Here is a 22607-nt window from a genome sequence, read left to right on the forward strand (position 1 = left end):
CAAACTGACACCCCAAACCCACCATCAGCTGGGGGCCCTCGCCCACCTTCGGGGAGCTGGTACTGAATCACACCCCAAAAAAACCCCAAATGACACCACAACTAAACCCCAAATGACACCCCAAATAAAACACCAAAACCCCAACCTCTGACACCCCAAACCCACCATCAGCTGGGGACCCTCACCTGCCTTCGGGGAGCTGGTACTGAATAACACCCCAAAAAAACCCCAAATGACACCCCAAAAACCCCAAATAAAACCCCAAAAACCCCAAACTGACACCCCAAACCCACCGTCAGCTGGGGACCCTCATCCACCTTTGGTGAGTTGGTATTGAATGACACCCCAAGTAAAACCCCAAAAGACACCCTAAAAACTCCAAATGACACCCCAAATAAACCCCAAAAAAACCCCAAATAAACCCCAAATAAAACCCCAAATCCACCAAACTGACACCCCAAAAAAACCCCAAATGACACCATAACTAAACCCCAAATGACACCCCAAAAAAACCCCAAATGACACCCCAAATAAAACACAAAAACCCCAGCCTCTGACACCCCAAACCCACCATCAGCTGGGGACCCTCACCCACCTTTGGGGAGCTGGTACTGAGTGACACCCCTAATAAAACCCCAAAAAAACCCCAAATGACACTCCAAATAAAACACAAAAACCCCAGCCTCTGACACCCCAAACCCACCATCAGCTGGGGACCCTCACCCACCTTTGGGGAGCTGGTACCAAATGACACCCCAAATCCCCCAAAGTGACACCCTAAAAACCCCAAAGTGACATCCCCAAACCCACCATCAGCTGGGGGCCCTCACCTGCCTTCAGGGAGCTGGTACTGAATAACACCCCTAATAAAACCCCAAATGACACCCAAAAAACCCCAAATGCCCTTAATACTCCAAGCCCCCCTAACTGACACCCCAAACCCACTGTCAGCTGGGGCCCCTTGCCAACCTTCAGGGACCTGGTACTGAATGACACCCCTAATAAAACCCCAAATGACACCCCTAATAAAACCCCAAATGACACCCCAAAAACCCCAAATAAAACCCCAAAAACCCCAACCTCTGACACCCCAAACCCACCATCAGCTGGGGCCCCTTGCCAACCTTCAGGGAGCTGGTAGTGAGTGACACCCCTAATAAAACCCCAAATGACACCCCAAAAACCCCAAACCCACCATCAGCTGAGGGCCCTCACCCACCTTCAGGGAGCTGGTACCAAAACCCCAAAATGACACCCTAAATCCCCCAAACAGTCACCTCAAATAGCCCTGGGAACCCCAAATCCCTTCAAGCCCTGGGGCCCGGCCCCTCTGCCCCACTGAGTGTTCCCTGTCCATGGGATCTTCCCACAGGGATATGGGGACCACAAATCCCCCAAAGGGACACCCCAAAACCCCAAATCCCCCGAACCCCGGGGCCTTACTGAGCATTCCTGTCCATGGGATGTTCCCACAGGGATATGGGGACCACAAACCCAAATCCCCCAAACCCCACTGAGTGTTCCCTGTCCATGGGATGTTCCCACAGGGATATGGGGACCACAAACCCAAATCCCCCAAACCCCACTGAGTGTTCCCTGTCCATGGGATGTTCCCACAGGGATATGGGGACCACAAACCCAAATCCCCCAAACCCCACTGAGTGTTCCCTGTCCATGGGATGTTCCCACAGGGATATGGGGACCACAAACCCAAATCCCCCAAACCCCACTGAGTGTTCCCTGTCCATGGGATGTTCCCACAGGGATATGGGGACCACAAACCCAAATCGTCCACGGCGGCGCAGGAGGTGAAAACCCTGGATGGGATCTACACCGAGCAGGTGAGGGGACCCCACAGCGCTTGGGGATGCACAGGGGGGCTCATCCCATCTGTGGGGTCAGGGAAGGGACATACAGGGAATCATTTGGGGTGGCTGAGGCTGTGTGAGCTCATCACACCTGTGGGGTGAGGGAGGGAACACCTGGATCCCCCTAAAATGAAAGGGGGCACTGAGACCCTACACAGCTCATCCCACCTGTGGGGTGAGGGAGGGAGCACCTGAATCCCCCCTAAAATAAACAGGGGGGGCTCATGGCACTCATGGGGTGATGGAGAGAGGATACAGGGGGTCGTTCCCTAAAATAATTTGGGGTGGCTGAGGCTGTGTGAGTTCATCACACCCATGGGCTGGTGGACAGGGGCACCTGCATTCCCCTCAAATAATTTGGGGGGGCTGAGGCCGTGCCCAGCTCACCCCACCTGTGGGGCCCTTCCCTAAAATGAACGGGGACACTGAGACCCTACACAGCTCACCCCACCTGTGGGGCCCTTCCCTAAAATGAACAGGGACACTGAGACCCTACACAGCTCATCCCACCTGTGGGGTGATGCAGGGAGCACACCAGGGGCCCTTCCCTAAAATGAACAGGGGTGGGAGGCCCTGTGGTGGATGTGGGGCCATCCCATGGAATAAATAGGGACACTGAGACCCTACACAGCTCATCACACCTGTGGGGTGAGGGAGGGAGCACCTGAATCCCCTAAAATAAACAGGAGGGGGTCATGGCACCCATGGGGTGCTGGAGAGAGGATACAGGGGGTCGTTCCCTAAAATAATTTGGGGTGGCTGAGGCTGTGTGAGTTCATCACACCCATGGGGTGGTGGAGAGGGGCACCTGCATTCCCCTCAAATAATTTGGGGTGGCTGAGGCCGTGCCCAGCTCATCCCACCTGTGGGGCCCTTCCCTAAAATGAACAGGGACACTGAGACCCTACACAGCTCATCCCACCTGTGGGGCCCTTCCCCTAAAATGAACAGGGACACTGAGACCCTACACAGCTCATCCCACCTGTGGGGCCCTTCCCCTAAAATGAACAGGGACACTGAGGCCCTACACAGCTCATCACACCTGTGGGGTGAGGAAGGAAGCACCTGAATCCCCCTAAAATAAACGGGGGGGGGTCATGGCACCCATGGGGTGATGGAGAGAGGATACAGGGCACCATTCCCTAAAATAATTTGGGGTGGCTGAGGCCGTGCCCAGCTCATCACACCCCTGAGTGAGGGAGGGAGGGCAGGGGGGACCCTCCCCTTGGATAAACCCAGGGGCTGAGGCCGTGCCCAACTCATGACACTCGTGGGGTGATGGAGAGAGGGCACGTGAGGGCTGTTCCCTAAAATAAACAGGGAAACTGAGGCCATTCCCTAAAATAACAGGGAAATTGAGGCCGTTTCCTAAATTAAACAGGGAAACTGAGGCTGTGCACAGCTCATCACATCCATGGGGTCATGGAGAGGGCACATGGGGCCATTCCCTGAAATAAACAGGGAAACTGGGGCCATTACCTAAAATAAACAGGGAAACTGGGGCCATACACAACTCATCACATCCATGGGGTCATGGAGAGGGCACATGGAGCTGTTCCCTAAAATAAACAGGGAAAATGAAGCCGTGCCTGGCTCGTGACACCCATGGGGCCCTCCCCTAAAACAAACAGGGCAGTGGGGCTGTACCCAGCCCATCCCACCTGTGGGGTGATGCAGGGAGGGCGCCAGGAGCTGTTCCCTAAAATAAACGGGGAATAAACTGAGGCTGTGCACAACTCATCACATCCATGGGGCCCTCCCCTAAAACAAACACGGAAACTGAGGCCGTGCACAGCTCGTGACACCCATGGGTGCTGTGTGTGAATCCCCTTTAAATAAACCCAGGCCATGCACAACTCATGGCACCGGGGTCCATTCCCTAAAATAAACAGGGACACTGAGGCCGTGCCCAGCCCATCACACCGGGGTCCATTCCCTAAAATAAACAGGGACACTGGGGCTGTGCCCAGCCCATCACACCAGGGTCCATTCCCTAAAATAAACAGGGACACTGAGGTCATACACAGCCCATCACACCGGGGTCCATTCCCTAAAACAAACAGGGACACTGAGGCTGTGCCCAGCCCATCACACCAGGGTCCATTCCCTAAAATAAACAGGGACACTGGGGCTGTGCCCAGCCCATCACACCAGGGTCCATTCCCTAAAATAAACAGGGACACTGGGGCTGTGCCCAGCCTGAGACTCCCGTGGGTGCCCTGCAGGGGGTGCAAGGTCCTTCCCTAAAACTGCCTTGGGATGCTCCAGCCCATCCTGGATCCCAGCAGGCGGGAGGGATCCCTCAGCTTCCCTTTCCCTTTTCCATGGGCAATGTCCACTCCTGGGTGACCCCAGTTCCATTCCCAGTTCCATGGGCTAATCCCACTCCCAGCCGCCCCATTCCCAGTTCCCTGGGCTATTCCCATTCCCAGCTGATCCATTCCCATTCCAGGTGGCCTTGGGCTATTTCCAGCTGACCCTTTCCCATTCCCATTCCAGGTGGCCTGGCCATGGGCTATTCCCATTCCCAGCTGACCCATTCCCATTCCTGTTCCCATTCCCATTCCAGGCAGCCATGGGCTATTCCCATTCCCAGCTGACCCATTCCTGTTCTCATTCCCATTCCAGGTGGCCATGGCCTATTCCCACTCCCATTCCTGTTCCCATTCCCATTCCAGGTGGCCATGGGCTATTCCCACTCCTATTCCTGTTCCTGACCCATTTCCATTCCTGCTCCCTTTCCCATTCTAGGTGGCCATGGGCTATTCCCATTCCCACCTGACCCATTCCCATTCCTGTTCCAGGTGGGCATGGGTTATTCCCAATCCCATTCCTGTTCCCATTCCCATTCCAGGTGGCCATGGCCTATTCCCATTCCCAGCTGACCCATTCCCATTCCAGGTGGCCATGGGCTATTCCCATTCCCAGCTGACCCATTCCCATTCCAGGTGGCCATGGGCTATTCCCATTCCTAGCTGACCCATTCCCATTCCCATTCCAGGTGGCCATGGGCTATTCCCACTCCCATTCCTGTTCCCATTCCCGTTCCAGGTGTCCATGGGCTATTCCCATTCCCAGCTGACCCATTCCCATTCCCATTCCCATTCCCAGCTGACCCATTCCTGTTCTCATTCCCATTCCAGGTGGCCATGGGCTCTTCCCATTCCCAGCTGACCCATTCCCATTCCTGTTCCAGGTGGCCATGGCCTATTCCCATTCCTGTTCCCATTCCCGTTCCAGGTGGCCATGGCCTATTCCCATTCCTAGCTGACCCATTCCCATTCCCGTTCCAGGCGGCCATGGGCTATTCCCATTCCCATTCCTGCTCCCATTCCCATTCCAGGTGGCCATGGGCTATTCCCATTCCCAGCTGACCCATTCCCATTCCCATTCCCAGCTGACCCATTCCCATTCCCATTCCAGGTGGCCATGGGCTATTCCCATTCCCAGCTGACCCATTCCCATTCCCGTTCCAGGTGGCCATGGGCTATTCCCACTCTCTGGTGATCGCCCGGGACGAGTCGGAGGCGGAGCAGGAGAAGCTGCGGAAGCTCCCGGAGTACAACCCCCGCACCCTCTGAGGGGCCCCGATCCCGATCCCGATCCCAATCCCGCTTCTCCATCCCGCCCGCCGTGCTCCCTCCCCGCTCCCGCACTCCCAGCCCTCGGGGGGGTCATTCCCACCCCCATTCCCGGCTTTTGGAATTCCCGACCGCAGCCGGGCCTTCCGGCACGTCCCGCCCCGGGTTTTGTAGGGTCTGGCCTTGAATTATTTTTTATTTTATTTGTATTTTTCCGCAGCTTTTTTTTACTGTTTCCCATTTTTCCAGCCCCGAATCTCTGCAGCTGCCGGCTCGGGATAATTTTGGGGATCTGATCCCAGCTTGGGATCCCTTTAGGGATCTGGGATCCCTAAAGAGCAGCTGCCAACACCTGGTTTTCCCCCTATATTCCCATTTTTTTTCCCCCCAATATTCCCATTTTTTTGCTGGTTTTCCCTACTCTGGGTGCTATAGTTTTTGGGATTTCCCCCCTCCCACCCCTCCAGCATCCGCAGGGATCCCGGATCCCATCCCAGCAGCATTCCCGGGCTCCCCACCCTCACCCACCCCGGGGACATCTCAGGGATCACGAGGGGAGTCCCAAAGGAATTTTTTTCCCGGGAATTCGGGGTTTTTTTCCTTCTGGCGGATGGTTTGGCCCGGGATCAGCCGGAATTCCCACATTCCCAGTTCCCTCCGTGCCAGGTCACTGTGCTGGAATCTCGAGGTGCCTTCAGGAGCAGAGCCTGGCTCTGCCCCGCGCCATTCCCGCTCCCTTCGGGCCGTTTTTAGGGATTCTCCTGGATTTTTCCATGGATTTTTGCTCCTTCCCATCTCCCCCGGGGCGGCGCTCGGGGAGTTTGCAGTAAAAAAAATGGGTTTTGGTCAATTTTTGGGATCAGGGGTCGTTTTCCAGGGGGTTTGGAGAGGGGAGATCCTGGCCAGGGGGAGCAGCCGGCAGGAAAATCCCAAATCCTGCTTTTTTAGCAGTGTTTAGGATTTGGGGGTGGAAATCACCAAAACCCCACTTGGAGTCCCAAAAGCTGTGGGCTGGGGAGGTCATTCCCACATTCCAGAGGGGCCATTCCCAGGGAATTCCCAGATTCGGGAAGGATCCAGGAGGCTCATTCCTGCATTCCTGAGGGTCATTCCTGCATTCCCGGGGAATTCTCAGCTCAGGAAGGATCCTCAGGGGTCATTCCCAAGGGGTCGTTCCCAGGGAATTCCCAGGTTCAGGTAGGATCTGGGGGTGCCATTCCCACATTCCTGAGAGTCATTCCCACATTCCTGAGGAATTCCCAGCTCGGGAAGGCTCCAGGAGGGGCCGGGGCCAGAGGAGGCTCCAGGGGGATCAGGGGGATGGAGCAGCTCTGCTGGGAGAGCTGGGAATGCTCACCTGGAGAGGAGAAGCTCCAGGGAGAGCTCAGAGCCATTCCAGGGCCTGAAGGGGCTCCAGGAGAGCTGGAGAGGGACTGGGGACAGGGGATGGAGGGACAGGACACAGGGAATGGCCTAAAGAGGGACAGTTTGTATTGGGATGTTTGGGATAAATCCTTCCCTGAGAGGATGGGAAGGGGCTGGGATGGAATTCCCAGAGCAGCTGTGGCTGCCCCTGGATCCCTGGAGGTGCCCAAGGCCAGGCTGGACACTGGGACTTGGAGTCACCTGGGACAGTGGGAGGTGTCCCTGCCCCGGGAATGGATGAGCTTGAGGGTCCCTCCATCCCAAGATTCCATAATTCCCTGATCCCACGTGGATTTTGGCACCGGGATAGCGGTTCCAGAGCCCCACCCCATTCCCCACCAGTTTAACCAGTCCAGCGTTCTCCCAGTGCCAGGAGAGCCCCGCAGAGCGGCCGCAGCCCGGATTTATTTCCACCACCGAAGGCACTTGGCAGGGACAGGGCAGGGACTGGGACAGGAGGGGACACGGAGGGGACACGGAGCCACCTCAGGGCACCACGTGCCACCACTTGAAGGCGAAGGGCTTGCGGCGCACGTTGGTGCCGCAGTGAACCTCGCCCAGCAGGACGTGGTAGGAGAAGAAGTCGTCGATGAAGGTGCAGGAGAGGCCCAGCGGCTCCAGCAGCTCCCGCACGCGCTGCTCCAGGCAGCAGCGCCCGCCCACCACGGGCCCGAAGGGCTTGGGGATGCCCAGGTGCCGGCCCAGCACCAGCATGTTCACCTGGAGCAGCACGGGGATCCAGCAGGGAGCGGCCAGGGACGCCCCCATCCCATCGGGGAACATCCCAACCCCATCCGGGCACATCCCGGCCCCAATCCCATCAGGGCACATCCCAACCCCATCAGGGCACATCCCGGCCCCAATCCCATCAGGGCATATCCCGATCCCATCAGGGCACATCCCGGCCCCAACCCCATCAGGGAACATCCCAACCCCATCCGGGCACATCCCAGCCCCAATCCCATCGGGACATTCTGGCCTCAATCCCATCAGGAAACATCCTGGCCCAGGGACATCCCCGTCCCATCAGGGCATATCCCAATCCCATCAGGGCACACCCTGGCCCGATCCATCAGGGGACATTCTGGTCCCAATCCCATCCGGGCACATCCTGATCCCATCAGGGCACATCCCAGCCCAGGGACATCCCAGCGCTGATCCCACCCTAGGGAGCATCCCGGCTCAATCCCATCAGGGAACAACCCAGCCCCGATCCCATCAGGGAACATCCCGGCCCTGATCCCACCCTGGGGAAACCTCGATCCCATCAGGGAACATCCCAGCCCCAATCCTGGCTCGGGGACATCCCGACCTGACCCCAACGCTGATCCCATCAGGGAACATCCCAGCCCTGATCCCGACCCCAGTCCCACCCCAGGGAGCGTCTCAGCCCAGGGAATCTCCAATCCCATCAGGGGACATCCCAGCCCTGATCCCATCAGGGAACATCCCGGCCCCAATCCAGACCCCGATCCCACCAGGGAACATCCCAGCCCCAACCCTGGCCCCGATCCCATCAGGGAATATCCCGATCCCGGCCTGGGGAGGTCAGGAGTGCCGCTACCATGTCCGGGAAGAAGGCCTCAGCGTCCGAGTTGGCGTTGCTCTGGAAGAGCTGCGGGATGTCCAGGATGTCCGGCTCGGCCAGGCCCAGCGAGCGCTTCAGGATGTCCCGGTTCCAGCTGATGCAGCTCTGGGAGCCACCAGGGAGGGAGGGTCAGCGGGAGAGGGACAGTGGGATGGGGAGATGGAGGGACAAAAGGATGGAGAAATGGAGGGACAAAGTGGGGGAAAAGGGATGGAGGAACAAGGAGATGGACATTGGGATAGGGAGATGGAGGGAGGAAGGCATGGGGAGAGAGGGATGGGGAGATGGAGGGACAAAGGGAGGGAAAGAGGGACCGAGGGATGGACGTCAGGATGGGCAGGCGGCTGGAGGGAGGGATGGAAGGGTGAGCAGAGAGGTGGATGGATGGATGGATCCATGGATGGATCCATGGAGGGATGGATGGATCCATGGAGGGATGGATGGATGGATGATGGATGAATGGATGAATGGATGGATGATGGATGGATGGATGATGGATGGATGGATGGATGGATGGATGATGGATGGATGGATGGATGGATGGATGGATGGATGGATGGATGGATGGATGGATGATGGATGGATGGAGGCATGGATCCATGGATGGATGGATGGATGGATGATGGATGGATGGATGGATGGATGGATGGATGATGGATGGATGGATGATGGATGGATGGATGGATGGATGGATGGATGGATGGATGATGGATGGATGGATGGATGATGGATGGATGGATGATGGATGGATGGATGGATGGATGGATGGATGGATGGATGGATGGATGGATGATGGATGAATGGATGGATGATGGATGGATGGATGATGGATGGATGGATGGATGGATGGATGGATGGATGGATGGATGGATGGATGGATGGATGGATGATGGATGGAGGCATGGATCCATGGATGGATGGATGGATGGATGGATGGATGGATGGATGGATGGATGATGGATGGAGGGATGGATCCATGGAGGGATGGATCCATGGAGGGATGGATGGAAGGTTGGACAGAGAGAGGAATGGATGCAAGGAGGGGCAGAGCAGTGGGGAGATGGATGGAGAGGAGGGTGGTGATGGAGGACGGGTGGAGGGATGGAAGGGAGGAAAGAGGCTTGGGGGACACGGAGGGAGCGATGGTTTGGAGCCTCCTGCTCCCCATCCTCACCTGGGCGTAGTCATTGAACTTGCGGAGCTCCTCGTCAGCCAGGATCTCGTTTATGGTCGGCTTGGGCACCCTGTCCAGCCCTGCCGAGAGGGAGCCAGGCTGGAATTCTGCCCCAGCTCAGCCAGGCTCAGACTCCAGCTCTGACCCCAGAGCTCCATCCCAACCCAGCAATCCAACCCCTGCAGCTTTTATTAATTAATTAATAAATCAATTCTGCTCCGTTCTGCCCCCACGTCCCAGCCGGCTTTCAGGGTCCATCCACCTCCCCCATCACGTTTTGCAGGAAAAAGGGGAATCAAACCCACGGATCCCCATTGCCCATCCTGCCCTACCCTGGAACATCACGGCCTCGCCAAACCCCTCCTCCTGCTTCTCCTTCAGGAGCTGGTAGCAGGCGCTGGGGCTGGCCAGGAGCAGCCGGAATCCCTGCGCAGGAGGAAGAGGAAGAGGAGGAGGTTGGGGAAGGCTCTGAGGGTCTCATCCTGCTTTTTCCCACTCCCGGGACCCGTTACCTTCCGGTCGGGCGCGGGGACGAAGCTCAGGAACTCATCCACATGCCCGACGTTGAGCCAGTCCGAGAAGAGCTCCACGGGCGCCTGCACCTTCTGGGCCACCAGGAAATCCCGCACGGCCTTGGCCATCCTGCGGCCGCCCACCCTGGGGAGTGCCGCGGGTTGGGGCGAGGTGAGGCTCGGAACTGACCCCAAACGGGGCTGGGAAATCCTGGGTTTGGGGTTTTCATGCTCCGCTTCGAGCTGACCCCAAACGGGGCTGGGAAATCCTGGGTTTGAGGTTTTCCTGCTCTGCTCGGAGCTGACCCCAAACAGGGCTGGGAAATCCTGGTTATGGGGTTTTCCCTGATCCGCTCAGAGCCGACCCCAAATAGGGCTGGGAAATCCTGGTTTTGGGGTTTTCCTGCTCTGCTCAGAGCTGACCCCAAACAAGGCTGGGAAATCCTGGTTTTGGGTTTTTTTCTGATCTGCTCAGAGCCGACCCCAAATAGGGCTGGGAAATCCTGGGTTTGGGGTTTTCCCTGATCCTCTCGGAGCCGACCCCAAATAGGGCTGGGAAATCCTGGGTTTGGGGTTTTCCCTGATTCTCTTGGAGCCGACCCCAAATAGGGCTGGGAAATCCTGGGTTTGGGGTTTTCCTGCTCCGCTCGGAGCTGACCCCAAACGGGGCCGGTGTTGCGGTGTGATGCATTAGCCTGTCTCAGCCATCCCGGTTCTTTCCCCAGGTGTGCCAATAACCTCTCCCTTCCCCTCCCTTGCCCCTTGCTGAGTGCTGTCCGTCAATCCTGGCATTCCAGCAAGGGCATCGTGTGATTGGCAGAGTTCAAAAGACGCCCCTCAGCCCTGGGGGACATTGGGCCATGCAGGTGTCATTTGTCCCCTGAGCCTTTCCCCCCTTACCCGGCTGGTGGGATCCCTGCCCCTTCCCTGCCCCTCTCCCCGGGGTTAAAGACACAGGACCAGGCCGGGAGATCCCGGGTTTGGAGTTTGTCCTGCTCCTGGCTCACCTGGGGAAGCTGCTCCCGATCAGGATGCGCCCCAAGGGGTACTCCTTGCCCTGCACTGTCACGGGCGGGCTCACCTCCAAATTCCCGAAGGAATCCAGGCTGGAACTTCCCTCTGGAGCCTGCCGGGCCACGTAGCCAAAATCGGGGCCCTGGGTGGTGGGAAAATGGGAGAAAGTGGTTAAAAAAATGCAGCTGTCAGCACTAAATCCTCCATGCTGGAGCATCCCACCCCAAAAATGCAGGAGATAAAGGGATTTATCCATTTTTAAAGGGATTTATCCCAGTTTTTAGGGAATTTATCCCAGTTTTTCAAGGGATTTATCCCAGTTTTTAGGGGATTTATCCCAGGTTTTGAAGGGATTTTTCCTAGGTTTTAGGGGATTTATCCCAGTTTTTAGGGCATTTATCCCAGTTTTTTAAGGGATTTATCCCAGTTTTTAGGGCATTTATCCCAATTTCTAGGGGATTTATCCCAGTTACTAAAGGCATCTATCCCAGTTTTTGGAGGGATCTATCCCAGTTTTTAGGGGATTTATCCCATTTTTTAAAGGGATTTATCCCAGTTTTTAGGGCATTTATCCCTAAGGGATTTATCCCAGTTACTAAAGGCATCTATTCCAGTTTTTGGAGGGATTTATCCCAGTTTTTAGGGGATTTATCCCATTTTTTAAAGGGATTTATCCCAGTTTTTAGGGGGTTGCCAAGCTGGGCAAGGCAGGAGGAAGGGGCTGGATACCAGGATGCTCCTGACGGGAAAATCCTTCAGGCCACGGTCCCGGGGCGAGTCGAAGACCACGGGGAGGGTCTTGTGGGGGGCTTGGATGTAGCCGAACTCCACCTCATCCTGGAGGAGGGATGGAGAATTTTGGGACCCCTCCCAGCACTGCTGCGGCGAGGAGGGGCCGGGCAGACCCTGCTCCCACCTGGATCCAGCGGTCCTGCTGGTTCTGCGGCGCCGGGCACACGGTCAGCGGCACCTGCGCCCGCTCGGCCAGCGCGCCCACGGCCGCCACAAACTCCTCGTTCTTGTCCACGCTGGGGGCAAAACGGGAAAATCGGGATTTGGGAGTGGATCCGGCGGCAGGAAGGGGGGGAGCACCCAGCAGCACCCACCTGCAGACAAAGACCTCGAGCGGCGCCGCCGTGTTGGGCGTCATGATCCAGGGAGCCACGCGGAACACCACGGTGTCCGTGAAGATCGGAGACTGGAGGCCCTGGGGTGGTGGGGATGGAGTTTGGGATCTGACCCCGCTGTCCCAACCCACCCTGGGATGGCAGGGACGGAGTTTGGGATCTGTCCCCATTGTCCCACCCCTCCTGGCAAGGTGGGGATGGAGTTTGGGATCTGACCCCGCTGTCCCAACCCACCCTCGGATGGCAGGGATGGAGTTTGGGATCTGTCCTCCCTGTCCCAACCCACCTTGGGATGGCAGGAATGGAGTTTGGGATCTGTCCCCGCTGTCCCAACCCACCCTGGGGAGGAAAAACTGAGGGAAAAGTGGGGGAATGGGAGTTCTGGGTGGTGGTAGAAAGGCAAAACTGAGGGGAAATTTGGGGTTCTGGGATGGTGGGGATGGAGTTTGGGATCTGTCCCCATTGTCCCACCCCCCCAGCATGGCGGGGATGGAGTTTTGGATCTGTCCCTGCTGTCCAAGCACCCCCAGGGAGGAAAAACTGCAGGAAAAATGGGAAAAAGGGGGTTCTGGGATGGCAGGGATGGAGTTTGGAGTCTGTCCCTGCTGTTCCAGCCCCCTCAGGGTGGAAAACTTGAGGGAAAAGTGGGAGAATGGGAGTTCTGGGTGGTGGTAGAAAGGCAAAACTGAGGGGAAAATTGGGGTTCTGGGATGTTGGGGATGGAGTTGGGGATCTGTCCCTGCTGTCCAAGCGCCACCCAGGGAGGAAAAACTGAGGGAAAAATGGGAAAATGGGGGTTCTGGGATGTTTGGGATGGAGTTTGGGATCTGTCCCCTCTGTCCCAGCCCTCCCTGGGATGGCAGGGATGGAGTTTAGAATCTGTTCCAGCCCCTGCTGGGATGGCGGGGATGGAGTTTGGGATCTGTCCCCGCTGTTCCAGCCCCCTCAGGGTGGAAAACTTGAGGGAAAAGTGGGAGAATGGCAGTTCTGGGTGGTGGTAGAAAGGGAAAATTGAGGGGGAAAATGGGAAAATGGAGGTTCTGGGATGGTGGGGATGGAGTTTGGGATCTGTCCCTGCTGTCCCACCCCCGGTGCCCCCCAGCCAGACCTTCTCAGGGCTCTCGAGCAGGGTGACGTGCAGGGACACGAGGCCCGAGAAGGCCACGTCGGGGAAGGCCAGGCCCTCCACGTAGAAGACGCTCTCGTGCTGGTGCCGGCTGGGCCGCACGGTGTAGGCCAGCTTGGAGCCCCCCAGGACGGGCTTGAACATCTCCAGCTCCACATTGTCTGCGGGACACGGACACCTCAAAGCCAAACCCCAGCCCCGTTCCCACAGCGTTCCCCCTTGGGCCCTAAAGCCGCCCCAAACCCCGCCGGGATCGGCTCAACCGCTCCCGGGGCGTTGGAGAAGCAGCGCAAGGATTTGGGGTTGATCCCGGTGAGCAGAGGGGTCTGTGTCCCCAAATCCCCCCAAATCCCCCCAAATCCGGGCACTCACTGCCCCCGTAGAAAACCCTGATCTTGTCGGCGTCGCCGAAGTCCAGGTGCAGCAGCAGGCGGTGCCCGGCGAAGGTGGCGCAGGGCCCGCGCGTCCTCAGCACCAACTGCGCCATGTCCTGCAGGTCTGGGGAAACACCACGGCTCAGGGAAAACTGGGGGGAAAAGGGAAAACCAGGGAAAAGGGGAAAACTGAGGGAGAAGGGGGAAGCCAGGGGGGAACCCAAGGGGAAGGGGAAAACTGAAGGAGAAGGGGGAAACCAAGGGGAAAGGGGGAAACCAGGGGAAAACTGAGGGAGAAAGAGGAAACCCAGGGAGAAGTGGAAAACTGAGGGAGAAGGGGAAAACTGAAGGAAAAGAGAGAAACTGAGGGAAAAGGGGGAAGCTGGGGGAAAAGGGGGAAACTGAGGGAAAAGGGGAAAATTGGGGGGAAAGAGGAGGAAAGGTGGAAATTGAGGGAAAAGGGGGAAACTGAGGGAAAAGGGAAAAAAATGAGGGAAAAGGGAAAACCAGGGGAAAAGGAGGAAACTGAGGGAAAAGGGGGAAACTCAGGGAAAAGGGAAACAGAAAAGGGGGAAACTGAGGGAAAAGGGGAAAACCAAGGGGAAAGGGGGAAACTGAAGGAAAAGGGAAAAATTGGGGGAAAAGGGTGAAACCAGGGGAAAAGGGGGGAACTGGGGGAAAAGGGGGAAACTGAAGAGAAAGGGGAAAACTGAGGGGAAAGGGGGAAAATTGGGACACTCAGAGAGAAAGGGAAAACCAGGGGAAAAGGGGGAAATTCAGGGAGAAGTGGGAAAATTAGGGGTTCTGGCCTGGGGTAAGGAGAGAAAACTGAGGGAGAAGTGAGAGAAAATTGAGGGAAAAGTGGGAGAATGGGGGTCCTGGGCTATGGTAGGGAGGGAAAATTGAGGGGAAAGTGGGAAAATTTGGGCTCTGGCTGTGTTAGGAATGGAAAATTGAGGAGAAATTGGGAAAATTCAGGGAAAAGGGAGGGAAAACTCAGGGAAAAGTGGGAAAGGGGAGGGAAAAGCGGGAGATGGGGGCTCGGGGCTGTCGGGACCGTTGTAGGAGCGCACGGCGCTGTCCTCGTTGTCCAGGCCCTCAGAGCCGGGGTCGTCGCGGTCGCAGTTGACGAGGAGCACGGCCCCGTGGCCATCGGGGCCCCACGTCCAGCTGGCCTGGGGGACACGGAGCAGGGCCGGCTCAGTCAGGAATCCCCAATCCCATCAGAGTCTGGGGTTTAGCCAGGAATCCCCAATCCCATCAGGGTCTGGGGCTCAGCTGGGAGTTCCCAATCCCATCAGAGTCTGGGGCTCAGCTGGGAGTCCCCAATCCCATCAGAGTCTGGGGCTGAGCTGGGAATCCCCAATCCTATCAGAGTCTGGGGCTCAGTCAGGAATTCCCAATCCCATCAGAGGCTGGGGGCTCATCCAGGAATCCCCAATCCCATCAGAGTCTGGGGCTCAGCTGGGAGTTCCCAATCCCATCAGAGTCTGGGGCTCAGTCAGGAATTCCCAATCCCATCAGAGTCTGGGGCTCAGCTGGGAATCCCCAATCCTATTGGGATCTGGTGGTCAGCTGGGAATTCCCAGTCCCATCAGAGTCTGGGGCTAATCCAGGAATTCCCAATCCCATCAGGGTCTAGGGGCTCATCCAGGAATCCCCAATCCCTTTGGGATCTGGGGGTCAGCTGGGAATTCCCAATCCCATTTGGATCTGGGGCTCAGCCAATTCCCAATCCCATCAGGGTCTGGGGCTCAGCCAGGAATTCCCAATCCCATTGAGATCTGAGTTTCAGCTGAGAATTCCCAATCTCATCGGGGCCTGGGGGCTCATCCAGGAATTCCCAATCCCATCAGGGTCTGGGAGTCAGCTGGGAATTCCCAATCCCATTGGGATCTGAGCTTCAGCCGAGAATTCCCAATCCCATGAGGGCCCAGGGGCTCAGGGCCTGGGGCTCAGCCATGAATTCCCAATCCCATTGGGGTTTGAGGCTCATCCAGGAATTCCCAATCCTATTGGGATCTGGGGTTCAGTCAATAATTCCCAATCCCATCAGGGCCTGGGGCTCATCCAGGAATTCCCAATCCCGCGGTGTTCCCGGCCCCTCTGGATACCTTGTCCAGCAGCGTCCGGCTCACGGCCCCGCTGCGGGTGACGTCAGCGTCCAGTGACACCTCTGTGGGACAGGGATGAGATGGGAAAAGGGGAAACCCCGGGAAGGGGGGTTCAGGAAGGGTGGTTGGGGAATGGGGTTTGGGAATGGGGGTTTGGGAATGGGGTTTGGGGAATGGGAGTTGGGGAATGGGGGTTTGGGGAAGGGGGGTTTGGGAATGGGGATTCGGGAATGGGGTTTGGGACAGGGGGTTTGGGAAGGAGATTTGGGAATGGGGGTTCAGGAATGGGGGTTTAGAAATGGGTGTTTAGGAATGAGGATTTGGGAATGGGAGTTGGGGAATGAGGATTTGGGAATGGGATCTGGGGAATGGGAGTTGGGGAATGAGGATTTTGGAATGGGGTCTGAGGAATGGGGTTTGGGGCCGTCCCCCCTTACCCACACAGGTGAGGTAGAGCACGGCCCGGCCCACAGGAACCCCCCCGTCCTCACGGAAATAGGAAATCCTGACCTGCAACGAGGAGCGGGGCTGGCACCGAGACAGCCAGGCACGATCCCGGGATCCACTGGGAATTCCAACACCCAGAGGGGATCCCAGCACCCAGCCAGAATCCTGGTATCCAGCAGGAATCCCAGGATCCAGCAGGAATCCCAACACCCAACAGGAATCCCAACACCCATCAGGAATCCCAGAATCCAGTGGGAATCCCAACACCCAGCATGATCCCAGGATCCAACAGGAATCCCAATACCCATCGGGAATACTGGGGTCCAGCAGGAATCCCAACACCCAACAGGATCCAGTAGGAATCCCAATACCCATCATAATCCCAGGATCCAGCGGGAATCCCAACACCCAGCAGGATCCAGCAGGAATCCCAACATCCAACAGAAATCCTCAGATCCAGCGGGAATCCCAACACCCATCATAATCCCAGGATCCAGAGGGGAATCCCAACACCCATCAGAAATCCTCAGATCCAGTGGGAATCCCAACATCCAAAAGGATCCCAGGATCCAGCAGGAATCCCAACACCCATCACGATCCCAGGATCCAGCGTGAATCCCAACACCCATCATGATCCCGGGATCCAGCAGGAATCCCGACACCCATCACGATCCCAGGATCCAGCAGGAATCCCAACACCCATCATAATCCCAGGATCCAGCAGGAATCCCAACACCCATCATGATCCCGGGATCCAGCGTGAATCCCGACACCCATCACGATCCCGGGATCCAGCGTGAATCCCGTCACCCATCCCGGCCCCAGCGCGTGTCCCACGGGAATCCTGTCCCACCTTCTCGTCCCCCGGCTCCCTGCTGGGGCGCTCCATGGCCAGCAGCAGCTCAGGCCGGGGGCCCAGGGGCCAGCGCCCGACGCTCGAGGGCAGCTTCACGCTCCGGGCCTCGTGCAGCACCCACAGCTTCACCCCCGCCGAGCCCTGGGCCTGGAACGAGGCGGCGCCGCGCGGGGCCGAGCTGCAACGGGAGCGCAGTCAGGACAGCGGGAATGGAGCCGGGAGCCGGGCTGGGCACCCGGGAAACGCCACCTCCGCCAGGGCTGCGCTGTGGAACTGGGGGAAACCTTCCCAAGGGAACAAATCCTGGGGTTTGGAATATCAGCGAGCCATGGGAAATTCAAATACTCCTGGGAAACCTCAGCCAGGGCTGGGATGTGGAATTGGGGTGAAACCTTCCCAAGGGAATAAATCCTGGGGTTCGGAATATAAACGAGTCATGGGAACTTAAAATATTCCTGGAAAAATTCAAATATTCCTGGAAAATTCAAATATTCCTGGAAAATTCAAATACTCCCAGAAAATTCAAATACTCTCAGAAAATTCAAATATTCCAGGAAAATGCAATCTCAGCAAGGGCTGGGATGTGGAATTGAGGTGAAACCTTCCCAAGGGAATAAATCCTGGGGTTCGGAATATCAGCGAGCCATGGGAAATTCAAATACTCCCGGGAAACCTCAGCCAGGGCTGGGATGTGAAATTGGGGTGAAACATTCCCAAGGGAATAAATCCTGGGGTTTGGAATATCAGCGAGTCATGGGAAATTAAACTATTCCTGGAAAAATTCAAATATTCCTGGAAAATTCAAATACTCTCAGAAAATTCAAATATTCCTGGAAAATGCAACCTCTGCAAGGGCTGGGATGTGGAATTGAGGTGAAACATTCCCAAGGGAACAAATCCTGGGGTTTGGAATATAAACGAGTCATGGGAAATTAAAATATTCCTGGAAAAATTCAAATATTCCTGGAAAATTCAAATATTCCTGGAAAATTCAAATACTCCCAGAAAATTCAAATACTCTCAGAAAATTCAAATATTCCTGGAAAATTCAAATATTCCTGGAAAATTCAAATACTCCCAGAAAATTCAAATACTCTCAGAAAATTCAAATATTCCAGGAAAATGCAATCTCAGCAAGGGCTGGGATGTGGAATTTAGGTAAAATGTTCAAATGGGAATAAATCCCAGGGTTTGGAATATCAGCGAGTCATGGGAAATTCAAATATTCCCAGAAAATTCAAATATTCCTAGAAAATGCAACCTCGGCAAGGTCTGCAATGTGGAACGGGGTTAAAACCTTCCCAAGGGAACAAATCCTGGGGTTTGGAATATCATCGAGCCATAGGAAATTCAAATATTCCTGGAAAATGCAGCCTCAGCAAGGGCTGGGATGTGGAATTGGGGTAAAACTTTCAAAATGGATCAAATCCCAGGGAAATATCAGAGAGTCCTGGGAAATTCAAATATTCCAAGGAAAATTCAAATATTCCTGGAAAATGCGACCTCAGCAACGGCTGGGATGTGGAATTGGGATAAAACCTTCAATGTGAAAAAATCCCTGTGATTTGGAAGTGCAGCTGTTGGTGAAAAATGCAACAAATCCCCAAAATGTGATTTCAACAGGTCCTGCCATGTGGAATTTGGGCAAAACCTTCAACGGGAACAAATCCTGGAGTTTGGAATATCAGTGAGTCCTGGGAAATTCAAGAATTCCTGGAAAATGCGATTTCAGCACATGCTGAGATGTGAAATTCTGGTAAACCCTTCGATATGGGAAAATCCTGGAATTCTGAATATCAAAGAGTTCTGGAAGTGCAAATATTCCTGGGAAATGCAATTTCAACAAGGTCTGCAATGTGGAATTGGGGTAAATCCTTCAATGGGGAATGAATCCTGAGGTTTGGAATATCAATGAGTCATGGAAAATTCAAATATTCCTGGAAAATGTGATTTCAACAAGGGCTGAGATACGAAATTGGAATAAATCCTTCGATGGGGAAAAAAAAATCCTGCAATTTAGAACAGCAATAAATCATTGAAAATGCAAATAATCCTGGAAAACGTGAAGGCAACAAGTGCTGAGATGTGAATCCCTGAGAAACCCTTTAATACAAACAAACCCTGAAATTTAGAACAGCAACAGGTCCTGGAAAAATGGAATTAATCCTGAAAAATACAACAGCAGCAAGCGCTGCAAGATGAAATGGGGATAAATAATTCAGAGTGGAAAGAATCCTGCAGCACATCCTGCAAAGTGGAATTGCATGGATTCCCTGGATAGGCACAAATCCTGGAATTGCATGGATTCCCTGGATAGGCACAAATCCTGGGATTGCATGGATTCCCTGGATATGAACAAATCCTGGAATTGCATGGATTCCCTGGATAGGCACAAATCCTGGGATTGCATGGATTCCCTGGATAGGCACAAATCCTGGAATTGCATGGATTCCCTGGATATGCACAAATCCCCCAAAACGTGCGGGCAGCCGCTCCTGGAAGAGGCAATTCCCGCAAATCCCCAAAGGCGATTAAAGCAAATCCCGCCCGAGGCTGCGAACCCGGGGCGAGGCGGCGGCGCCAACCCCGCGGCAGGAATCCCTGAAAAACCCCAAATCCAGGGATATTCCGGGTGCAAAGTGCGCCTGGGAATAAACAGGAATAGGTGGGAATGAAGTCTGCAGAAAGAACGGCAGGAATCCCTAAAAAACCCCAAATCCGGGGATATTCTGGGTGCAAAGTGCGCCTGGGAATAAAGGGGAATTGGTGGGAATGAGCCCCAGGGGAAGAACCACAGGAATCCCTGAAAAACCCCAAATCCAGGGATATTCCGGGTGCAAAGTGCGCCTGGGAATAAACGGGAATGGGCGGGAATGAACCCCACGGAAAGAACCGTAGGAATCCCTGAAAAACCCCAAATCCAGGGATATTCCGGGTGCAAAGCGCACCTGGGAATAAACGGGAATTGGTGGGAATGAAGTCTGCAGAAAGAACGGCAGGAATCCCTAAAAAACCCCAAATCCGGGGATATTCCGGGTGCAAAGTGCGCCTGGGAATAAACGGGAATTGGTGGGAATGAAGTCTGCAGAAAGAACCGCAGGAATTCCTCAAAAAAAACCCAAATCCGGGGATATTCTGGGTGCAAAGCGTGCCTGGGAATAAACGGGAATAGGTGGGAATGAAGTCTGCAGAAAGAACGGCAGGAATTCCTCAAAAAAACCCCAAATCCAGGGATAGTCTGGGTGCAAAGCGCGCATGGGAATAAACGGGAATAGGTGGGAATGAATCCCACGGAAAGAACCGCAGGAATCCTTCAAAAAACCCCAAATCCAGGGATATTCCGGGTGCAAAGCGCACCTGGGAATAAACGGGAAAGAACCGCAGGGGTCGCTCCGAAATGCCCCAAATCCGGGGATATCTCCGGTGCAAAGCGCGCCCCGTCCCGCCATGGGAAAGGGGAATAAACGGGAATAAATCCCACAAAAATAACCGCAGGAATCGCTCCGAAAAGCCCCAAATCCTGGAATAAAACCCGCGAACCTCCCGAGGGCAGCGGGGACGGGACCGGGCCGCGATGCGATCGATGCCGGCGCTGCCCGGGGGTGGTTCGGGCACGGATCTCCCCACAATCGGCATTTGCCATGGGGAAGTTTCCCCCACCGGCATTTCCGAGCGCTGCCGGGCAGGCCGGAGCCCGTCCCGCCCCGCCCCGCTCCGGAGGCCGCGGGCGATGGGCCCGGAGCGGAGCCCGGAGAAGGAAACGCGGCTCCGTGCCCGGGAATGGGAAAATCCCAGCCCGGGGCAGCGCAGGGAACGGCAGCGAGCCCCGGGCCCCGAGCGGGGAGAAAAACCCCGGGGCTGCTGCGGAGAGAGAGCCGGAGCCGGGCCGGGGGCTCGCTCTCTGCCTGCCCCCCGAAAGTCGGAAATGTTTCTCATCTCATCCCGCCGGGGTTTTTGGCGTTAAAACCCCAAAAAGGGCTTGTGGCACCCCAAAAGGGGCAAAATCCCGCTGGGAATGTTGCGGTCCCGCTGATGCTGAGGTGTTTGGAGAGTCTGTGAGGGACAGAGGGATGGACAGAGGGATGGACAGATGGACAGTGGGATGGGCAAGAGGGATGGACACTGGGATGGACAGATGGCCAGCGGGGATGGACTGTGGGGTGGACAGAGGGATGGACACAGGGATGGACAACAGGGATGGACAGATGGACCGTGGGGATGGACAGCGGGATGGACACAGGAATGGACACTGTGAAAGGACAGAGGGATGGACACTGGGATGGAGAGAGGGAATGGACACTGGGAAAGGGCGCTGGGAACAGACAGTAGGGATGGACAGAGGGAAGAGGCAATGGGGATGGACACTGGGAATGGATCCAGGGAATGGACACTGGGAAGGGGATCCCACCCCTCACCCCTCCCCGCTCCCGGGACAGCATCCCCTGGGAAAAGCCCCCGGAGCAGCAGCACCGCCCCCGCCCCACCGCGCGCTATTTTCGGGCTTTGGTTAATGGGATCAAGGGGGAAAAGCGGATTTGTGCCCCGCGCTCACCCGCACACGTCCAGGGCCAGCTCGGTGCCCAGCACGCACACGGCGCTGCCGGGGCGCTGCGTGGACAGCTGGACACGGCGCTGCTGCGCCATCGCGGCCGCCCCGGGCACCCTCGGGTGCCGCGCCCGGCGGCCGCGGGGGATTTATAAAGCCGGGCTGCTGGGAGGGGATCAGCCAAAGCCCGGCCTGATCCCACCCCCGGGCTGGGTGTGCGCGGGTCCGGCCGCGCTGCCGGCGATCGGAGCGGGGGGAAGCGGCCCGGGACGCCCACGGGATGTTCGGGGCTCCGGGGGGCTCCGGGGGGGGGTCCGGGCTCCGGGCTCCGGGCAGCACCGAGGGACGCGGGGGGAGCGCTCCCGGTCCGGCCCACGCCGTGAAATATTCACCGCGACACCCGAGCCGTGCTGGGGCCGCGCCAGCGCCGGGCCCGGCCGGGTTTGATTTCTCCTTCTGCTGAAAGGTTCCATTTGTTCGGCCGGGACAAAGCGCTGGAATTCTCCCTCCGGGGCGGGCGCTCGCCCGGCTCCGCGGGGCGCTGCCACCTGCGCTGGGGACAGCGGACCCCCGGCGGCTTTAATCGCCTTTGTTTTAATTAAAGCCCCGGCTGCGCGTGGGAGCCCAGAGCGCTTTGTCCCCGCAGCTGTTCCCAAACCCCCTCCCCGCCGTCACGCGCGGCCCGGATTTAATGTCGCTCCTCGGGGCCCGGGAATATCAGCAGGGACACAGCCCCGGGGGATGGGGCTGGAAATGGGCTTAGAAATCCGCTTTTGGGGCAAAAAGAGGGCGGGGGACGGGGATGTGTGGGAGCATCCCCTCGCGAGCTCTCCAGCGCCGCAGGTGCAGCTGCAC

The 22607-nt window shown here is 56.6% G+C and overlaps 2 protein-coding genes across 5 annotated transcripts in view; one reads left to right on the top strand and one right to left on the bottom strand.

Moving 5' to 3' along the window:
• Positions 1-5658, top strand: part of RCC2 (regulator of chromosome condensation 2) — a 31813-nt gene extending 26155 nt beyond the window's left edge. For 2 of the 4 annotated variants that reach the window (XM_077190142.1, XM_077190143.1), the window contains 2 exons: positions 1764-1841; positions 5345-5658. In XM_077190142.1, coding sequence (XP_077046257.1) covers positions 1764-1841; positions 5345-5449 — 183 coding nt within the window. In that variant the 3' untranslated portion in view covers positions 5450-5658. Of the gene's footprint in view, positions 1-1475; positions 1533-1763; positions 1842-4546; positions 4601-5344 lie in introns of those variants that run through there. The other 2 variants (XM_077190144.1, XM_077190145.1) reach the window with 2 other exon arrangements.
• LOC129129824 (protein-arginine deiminase type-1-like) lies at positions 5633-22343 on the bottom strand. The gene is made up of 16 exons (XM_054647895.2): positions 21759-22343; positions 17204-17384; positions 16341-16413; positions 15904-15965; positions 14847-14964; positions 13788-13913; positions 13398-13576; positions 12269-12369; positions 12079-12190; positions 11892-11999; positions 11156-11304; positions 10149-10293; positions 9969-10062; positions 9637-9716; positions 8439-8567; positions 5633-7594 (listed from the first exon to the last, which is right to left on the bottom strand). The coding sequence occupies exons 1-16, from the start codon at positions 21848-21850 to the stop codon at positions 7361-7363; spliced, it is 1983 nt and encodes a 660-aa protein (XP_054503870.2). The 5' UTR covers positions 21851-22343; the 3' UTR covers positions 5633-7360.
• Positions 22344-22607: the final 264 nt, after the last annotated feature.

Source organism: Agelaius phoeniceus, chromosome 24 (assembly GCF_051311805.1).
Source record: "Agelaius phoeniceus isolate bAgePho1 chromosome 24, bAgePho1.hap1, whole genome shotgun sequence".
Lineage (NCBI taxonomy): Eukaryota > Metazoa > Chordata > Aves > Passeriformes > Icteridae > Agelaius > Agelaius phoeniceus.

Bases quoted from the DNA above. Each gene is read 5' to 3' on its own strand.
- LOC129129824 (XM_054647895.2), bottom strand. From the start codon at position 21,850: ATGGCGCAGCAGCGCCGTGTCCAGCTGTCCACGCAGCGCCCCGGCAGC. The intron at 13,914-14,846 runs GTCCCGACAGCC...GTGTTTCCCCAG, and splicing joins CGCCGTGCGCTCCTACAACG to ACCTGCAGGACATGGCGCAG. The intron at 12,191-12,268 runs GTGGGTGCTGCT...TTTTGCCCCCAG, and splicing joins CTCGAGGTCTTTGTCTGCAG to CGTGGACAAGAACGAGGAGT.